We start from the raw sequence: 8,101 nt of genomic DNA, 5'->3' as shown, positions 1-8,101 counted from the left end.
CGTCGGCCCCTGCAGGCGCAGGGTCCTAAAGCCGGCCCACGCCTGATCTCTGTCGAGTTCCTCACTGCGTCACACAGTTCCATTAGACACAAGTTCCATTCTTCGACTGGGGTTCGAACCCCGCTGCGCTCCGCACTGCACAATGTCACATGTGTTTGTTGTGTACAGTCTGAGCTGCTGTAGCTCAGTAATGCTGACAGACCGTGGTTTCATCACATGTGTGCTCTGTTTGAATAGTGCACTTTCAGTATACTGTCACTGCATATGTGCTAGTGAGTTCACTTTATTGCCATTACAACAAAGGACACAGGATGACAGTGAAACCATGATCTAAATAGAAGTGTAAGAGTGATGTCACTACCATAGACATGACATAGCCTCTGTGATGTCACTACCATAGACTGTACAAACATGACGTAGCCTCTGTGATGTCACTACCATAGACTGTATAAACATGACGTAGCCTCTGTGAGGTCACTACCATAGACTGTATAAACATGACGTAGCCTCTGTGAGGTCACTACCATAGACTGTATAAACATGACGTAGCCTCTGTGAGGTCACTACCATAGACTGTATAAACATGACGTAGCCTCTGTGATGTCACTACCATAGACTGTATAAACATGACGTAGCCTCTGTGAGGTCACTACCATAGACTGTATAAACATGACGTAGCCTCTGTGATGTCACTACCATAGACTGTATAAACATGACGTAGCCTCTGTGATGTCACTACCATAGACAGAGCCTCTGTGATGTCACTACCAAACTGTATAAACATGACGTAGCCTCTGTGAGGTCACTACCATAGACTGTATAAACATGACGTAGCCTCTGTGAGGTCACTACCATAGACTGTATAAACATACGAGCCTCTGTGATGTCAAACTGTATAAACATAGCCTCTGTGATGTCACTACCATAGACTGTATAAACATGACGTAGCCTCTGTGACGTCAGAGGATTCTGAAGAGCAAAAGGGGTGTATAAAGTGGGACTGTTCCAACTATCCTCATTTTGGCGGGGAGGACAAAGGCGAACTCCCGGCCAATGAGGTGGACATGTAGGGGAGGAAATGAGGTGGCTGAGGACAAAACTCTTTTTTGGACCATCCTGGACCATCCTTTTGAAAAAGATTGGAGATAATACCGACCCACAATTCCTTGTGGCAGCAACAGTTTACGCTACAAACTCGGCCGTCCATGAAAACAAATGTTATGCCTTTCTTAAACAGATTTAACAATCATTTTCATACAGTTATATACTAACAGGATTCATGATAAATATGAGTGGACAGTGACAACCGTTTCATATAATCGTTTTCATATTAATTTACTTACAATCGATATGGCAAACTGTCAATAACCAAATTCTCATAGACAACAAATATTATCAACATGAATAAATAATAAAAAGGAGTAGGAAGAAATAAAGACACATACCAATACTCCATAACCCAAACATTGATATTGATATTGCTCGAGTGAATTGTCCGTTTCAAAAAGTGTGGTCTACTGTGAGCAGTGTTGGTACTTAAGGGACGTAGTTTAGTTATAGTGGAGACAGATTCTCTGAGCACCACGGTTGTCTCTTCCTCAATCCTTATGAACTCTCCTTCACATCTTTCCTTGACCTCATGACGTTTGCTCAGTTGTCATGGAGCTGTATATGTTCCTCCATTACACATGATATTGTATATAAAATGAATAATGGGGTTCATAGGAGTCGCATCAATCAAATTGTCTGATGAAGTGATTGAGTAGCTGCGCAGATCTGCAGAACGGTGAGCCAGTCAGCACACACATTCTGTGAGGAGTCCACATCACTCCACTAGTTGTTGTTCGTCATCAGTCATGATAACACGAACCCAGCTGGGAGCCGTAGGCCTGTTACAGAACCGAGCCAGCTGGCCAACACTGGCACTGATACACAAAGGCCAATGGTCATGTCCTTTTAAATAAAAATAAAAAGGCTGAGCTGGCTGCGTAGCTTTGACATTAGATGTGAGAGTCACAGTCTAAAGCTTCAGTCCGTGCTGGTGTTTGAGCAGACAGACAGTCAACAGGGCCCGGATAAAAGGCAGCATACCTCAGTGTTGCCATGTGTGGTGCAGACGGGCTGACGCGCCGTCCCCCTACTACGCCCATAACGCCCCGCACAAACAATTCCAGGGCTTTTGCCACCAGGGAGGGACACAGGAAGCACTGCAGTAAAACTGGAGAGACACTGCCGGACACAACAGCTGCTCACTTTAAAGCAGCACGTCTGCTGATGTTCCAGATCTTTCCTTGTGTCATTGAATCCCAGAGACAAGCCACAGATGAATAAGTTGTGTGTGTCCACAGGCTGATATGTCTCATCTTCTGTCCATCTGTTTGTGACCCATCTCCAGGCTGTGTTCAGCACATTTAACTCATTAGGTTTGAAGGCCTGAAGGGGGGAAAATTATAAAGTAATGAAATATAAACATACTTCCTTTTAACCAGTTCACAGGGTTGGTTGGAACAGCTGCTTGAAAGGGTCAAGTCGAACTTAACACCACACCAACATGCTTTATGTTCATTCAAGGAGTCAAGGGTTGCTGGAACTCTTCCCCCTCTCTATTCTGACCATGAACACATCCCACCTGACACTAAACTGTAAGGGCCTCATGGACAGAGACACCACAGAGACCTTACGCCTTTCAGCAATTGGTTGTTTATTTAAAACATTCCTATTTACAGAGTATACAATGATATGAAAATTGTATGATTAAGGAGCTCCTCCAAGTTCCACCAGGTCCAACATCTCTGTCATCCTGTTTTCACATGGTTTGTCTCACAGAGTGGAAAAGGGGTAGGGCTTGCTACTGGATTGAAGCAGTCCCACACTTCCTGAGGTCCAGCTGTTCTCTTCAGGTTAGGGTTTCTGTTCCCTAGAATGTCCCTGAAGGCCTCACAACCTGCTGTACACAGTCCCTTCAGTCAGTTTTGACAGTGTCATCCTCCTCTCTGTCACTGTCTTTGTCCCAGTCTTTCATGGTGGCTCCCATCATGAAGTCATCTGAGAGGACACTCCAGGAGGACTGCTGCGCTGCTGCTGCCACCTACACACAGAGAGAGAGAGAGAGCTTAGGATTCAGCTCTGCTCATGTCTCATGCTTTCATGAGACAACAGTGACACCTTGAGGCGACTCAGTGAAATCACAGCTTGTTAGACAAAGTGATGAAGAGTATCGACCCATTCTGCAAAATCCAACAGCAGTGTATTTGTTTGTTTTCCCTCTCACTGGTTTGGTGTACATGCATGACGAGTCAAAGAGCACATCTGTCTCTTCAGCCTCTGCAGCAGCTGGGAAACATGCCCAACATCTGGCCTGAGATCAGTGGACTTTCCCTCATAGAACGTTAATAGATGGATGGTGTACTCCTTCTGTAGTGAAAAGGGGACATCAACATGTGAAAAGAACATCATTGAACTTACAGTAGTGTCTTCAGTCCTGCTGTTGGCTCCGCTGCCTCCCTCTGTCCTTCTCAGCACATCGATGAAGTCTTTCTTAGAGACGGACGAAAGAAACTTGGCCTTCTTCCTCTCTGATCCACCAACTTCTTTTACCTTGTTATCGATGGTTTTCTGGTGTTTCCTCACAGCGTTGAACAGCTGCACCACCCCTCTGAACATAAAACACACACTGGGATCAGAATTGAAGCTTGTTGTTGAGAATGTTGAGCAAAGCCTCACAGAATAAAAGTTGACACCTGGTAGCAATTCTTTGCAGAGCTCTTTCAGTGTCGCGGTTCTTCACTACGTCAGGTTTCTCTCTGCACATCATCTCCCAAGCTCGCTTCTTGTCAACCTGATGGACACAGACACAAAATAAAATGTTCAAGCTGGCAATAGGCCGAGGTGGAATGGCTGAAAAATACCAAATCTGTTGACGTATGTGAAGTACACGGATCACATTCATTTCTATGGAAAGCAAGAGAGCCGGCCGCACCTTTCACGATGGATACTACATTTGCAAAATCACGACCCAACTTCAACTTCATGCAATTTAGGTCAGTCCATCGCAGGGCAACATGCTCTCAAAACTCTGGACAGGCCTAATTTGCATAAAGTTGAAGATGGGTTGTGGTTATGCAAATGTAGTTACAGCAAATGGTCAGTCAACTGTTCGTGACTTCTCACTGGGCCCGTTACCTGTTTCTTTCTCTCCAGCTGCTCCTGTCTCTCCCTCTCCTTCATCTTGTCCAGCTCTTTGTTCTTCACCAGGATGCTGGTTCTGCTCTCAGGGGTTTTCTTACCAAGGATCTTCGCCATGGCCTCAGCCCACCCGGCATTGGCATTATCAACCTCTCCCTCCTCATCATTACTCCCTCCTTCACCATCTCCGTCACCACCATCGCTCGCTCCATCATCTGATTCGTCGTTGCTCCCTCCTTCAGAATCCCTCTGGTCACCGTCTTCCTCAAACTGAGGCTTTCCATCATCTCCTGAGTCCCAAAAACAAATACCAATGATTACGGCTGCTGCTACCCTCTCTCACTCCACTGAACTTATATAACTTATAGTACACCAAAGTTATGAGATCAGGAATGGATAAAACAAATATACTATGGAAACCCAAATCTGTACAATATTCTGTTTTCACAAAAAGCTTCAGAATTTGACTGCTATTTTGAATAACTAGCCAATATTTGTTCATTTCACTAGTCTCATTAGGAAACCAATTGTCTAAATGTTTCTATGGATAAGCTGCTTTTGAAGAGTGACACTTTACAATTCAATTCAATTCAGTTTATTTCATATAGCCCAGAATCACAAATTAGCCTCAGAGGGCTTTACAATCTGTACACATGCGACATCCTCTGTCCCGGGACCCTCATATCGGCACAGGAAAAACTGTGCCGACAAAAAGGCACAGGAAACTCAAAATGGTCCATCATGTGGCTAAATAGGAGCTAATTATGTCTGTTGTTTTGCCATCCATTCTTAGAAATGCCCCAAAATGCTGTTGACTGTTCCACGTAGTTTCTTAATTTCCTACTTTTAAGCCCATTTTGTTCCGTTTCTCTCAGAGGGAGCAGCTGCAGACAGGGAATCCTTCTCAACCTGAGCCTCAACCGGGCAGCACTATGACACTGGAACATTTACAGGAGCTTCACCACTGAGCTTTGATGAAAAGTGTATTTGAAGTGACAGACAGACAGTTGGCGGAGAGAAAACAGAGCAGTAGAGGGCTGAATGCAGGAAGAGGTTCTTAGGTTCTCCTTATGTGGAGCTCGACTATGGGGAGTTGGTTTCTAATTCATAGTGAGACAGCAGCGCTGCCTATAGTCACCTACATGTTCCTCTCTGCTGCACAGAGAGTGCCATGAGGAGCTTGATGAGTCATGTTTGGGGTTTCATTGATTTTGGATCATTGGTACTCTAGTATACAGTTTATGGCCAGGAGGTTCGTCTGTCCTTTAAGGCCCTGCGCTCACTTCCTTCGTAAGCTGTAGAAGGTGAAAATCAACTGGTTTCTCCTCATTCGCATGGAGTTCAACTCGGAACGGGGAGCAATTTTGGGGTAGTTAGGTGTCTTACTCAAGGACACCTCGGCATGTTGACTGTAGAGGGGTTCGAACCACCAACCTTGTGGTTGCGGGACATGCGCTCTACCTTGTGTGCCATTGGGTAGACATAGCAACCTACAATGAGAGTCAACATTGATTTTATTTTTTTTATCTAGCGTTAATCAGGACCGTCTCGGTCTGTTCGATGGCAAGAAAAATAATAAAAATGGCTGATGATTTGAGGTTGTAATTTGATGTTCTTCTGAATGTTAATGCTTTATACAGTATGTATAAAGCACTGTATACTACATCTACACACAGATGCATCTAAATCAAATGGTATGTGGTATGCGTCTAAACCAGTCAGCTCCTATGGCCTGCTGTCTTGAAGTAGTGGAATCAGACTACTAAATTTTGAACAGCTTCAGCCTCCATGTTGAACTGTAAACACCCATTCAGAATATCCCTGGGATAGAAATTCAATTCACACTCATTTTGCAAAGAAAGGAGGACGGGATGATGATTTTTTTTTATTATTAGTCACATTTCTTTTACTAGCATAACTATTGTACTATATCCACTGCTGCATTTCTTGGTAATAATTTTTCTATTATTAATACTGCTATTACTACTGTCATTATGATTATTCATTGACTATGTTGTAGATCTATTAAGTTGTTTATTCTGGTCACATGACATCTATCACACTTCTGTCCATCCTGAGAGGATGGAAGGATCATCGTCTGTTGCTCTCTGAGGTTTCTTCCTTTGTTCTGTTAAAGGCATATTATTGGGGAAATTTTCTTTATCCGCAGAACAAAGTATGATGCTAATTTGGGATTTTTGGCTCTACAAATAAAATGGAATTGAACATTTGAATTGAACTGATTATTGTTATGTAGTCATATGTGTAAATATGAGCATGATATCTGAAAAGAGCTGTGGTGTCCGTGCGTTTGTTTTTCTTGCTAGAATTTGGCTGTGGCCTTTTACATTTGATTTTATAGTTTGCCTTTGTGAAAATAAAGAGAGAAGCATCACTGAAAGTTTAATTGTTTGCCGTGTCCACCATCTCAAGATGAGGAATGTACTAAAAGTGTGTCAGTCGTGTTCTGCGATGTCAGAATCGTATCGTTATGCATGGCAAACTAGTTATTTTTTTTGGTAACTTAAAACATTTTATAAGAGTCTTGAAAGGAGTTCTGTGCAAGTTACTGTTACGATAACATGAGAGCAGTATGGACACATTCGCCACATTCATGTTACTGCAGGGCAATTTCTTGTTATTGAATTTTTCTAATTTGATTGTCTGGCTCAGAAGAAGGAATGATGGCCGCCAACAAGTTATATTTACATTTTATTTGCTCTCAAGTCAGTTTCACTCCGCCGGGGTAGCAGTGAAAGAATTAGGTTAAGATATCGTCATACACACCATAAGAATACATCTGCAACACATTCATTTAACAGAACACACACGTTATTACAGTCAAATCTACTAGGGTCCAGATGAGGCAGTGATATTATAAATATCGTGTGTACACGTCAGAAGGGAACTTCTCACAGACAGATTTATTACCCTGGTCTATTGATGGAGTTGCTAACCACCGTCTTAGGACCGCTTTACGCGCTCATAGTTGTGAGGGTTGGTTCAACCAGACGATACTGTGAGTGTTCAGCTCGCCTCTAAGTACAGGGCCTTGGTTAGTCAACAATAGATCCTGAAAGACCACTCGCACGAGATAGCCGTCTCACGCACGCGAATATCACCAGTTAATGATGCACAGCTGCGTTCTCGGTCAGTAGAGCAGCACTGGGGAATGTATTTATTCAGTGGACTACATTTACCATCAGCCCTGTTTGGACGTCAACATAAAAGGTGGCGGATTTTCCATTTAACGTAACCTTACATCCTCCCGTGTCATGTAAGTACTCACCCTACAGTGGTGTATTTCTTTAGAGTACTCCAAACTAGTTGAGCACTCCAGCTTTAGCTGCGTTAAAGCCAGGTAAAGTAACTGACTACCAGGAACAGGGCTAGTGCTAAGCTAGCTACGGAGCATATTAACGGCTAACACCAAATAAAGTAAGGTTTGCTAGCTAGAAAACATATAATGGGGAGATTGCAAATAGGTGGCCACCACTTTTGTCCAGTTTTACAGAGGTAACGACCGTGAATTGGGTAAAAGAAAACTCACCAGAAGACATCACATGTGTTTTCATCAGAGCTGCCATTATGGAGTTACACTGAAACCTCTCCGTAGAGTCCGACCACAAGAGGTTCCGGCACTACTTCTTCTTCGGTTTAATGGCGGGTGGCAACCAGCGTTAAGAAGCATTACCGCCCCCCTCTACGGTGGAGCGTGGAACAGAGTTATCTTTTCCTTCTCCAAACAAACATACAAAAGAAACACTGAACACTAAATTCTATTGACTAGTTAAGTTTCTTTTAGACATTGGAAAGGCTTCCCTAACCTGATGTCAAACATTTTAGACTCAGTTCTTCCACTCCACCTCTCTGATTTCCCCCTTTATGCTTCTCGTTTGTTTCAACACTCGTTGAC

The 8,101-nt window shown here is 43.4% G+C and overlaps 1 protein-coding gene across 1 annotated transcript; it reads right to left on the bottom strand.

The window, feature by feature from the left end:
* Positions 1 to 2,686: 2,686 nt before the first annotated feature.
* Positions 2,687 to 7,823, bottom strand: rrp15 (ribosomal RNA processing 15 homolog). The gene is made up of 5 exons (XM_054622458.1): positions 7,736 to 7,823; positions 4,183 to 4,475; positions 3,741 to 3,838; positions 3,466 to 3,655; positions 2,687 to 3,088 (listed from the first exon to the last, which is right to left on the bottom strand). The coding sequence occupies exons 1-5, from the start codon at positions 7,770 to 7,772 to the stop codon at positions 2,963 to 2,965; spliced, it is 744 nt and encodes a 247-aa protein (XP_054478433.1). The 5' UTR covers positions 7,773 to 7,823; the 3' UTR covers positions 2,687 to 2,962.
* Positions 7,824 to 8,101: the final 278 nt, after the last annotated feature.

The sequence above is a fragment of the Anoplopoma fimbria genome, chromosome 20, assembly GCF_027596085.1.
Source record: "Anoplopoma fimbria isolate UVic2021 breed Golden Eagle Sablefish chromosome 20, Afim_UVic_2022, whole genome shotgun sequence".
NCBI classification, from domain to species: Eukaryota; Metazoa; Chordata; class Actinopteri; order Perciformes; family Anoplopomatidae; genus Anoplopoma; species Anoplopoma fimbria.
Note: the sequence above shows the minus strand (reverse complement) of the source record. Positions and strands in the feature narration are given on the sequence as shown.

Excerpts from the sequence above, each read along its gene's own strand:
- rrp15 (XM_054622458.1), bottom strand. The coding sequence starts at position 7,772 with ATGGCAGCTCTGATGAAAACACATGTGATGTCTTCTG. Across the intron at positions 4,476-7,735 it reads AACACATGTGATGTCTTCTG|GAGATGATGGAAAGCCTCAG; the intron begins GTGAGTTTTCTT and ends TTTGGGACTCAG. Across the intron at positions 3,656-3,740 it reads CTGCAAAGAATTGCTACCAG|AGGGGTGGTGCAGCTGTTCA; the intron begins GTGTCAACTTTT and ends TTTTATGTTCAG.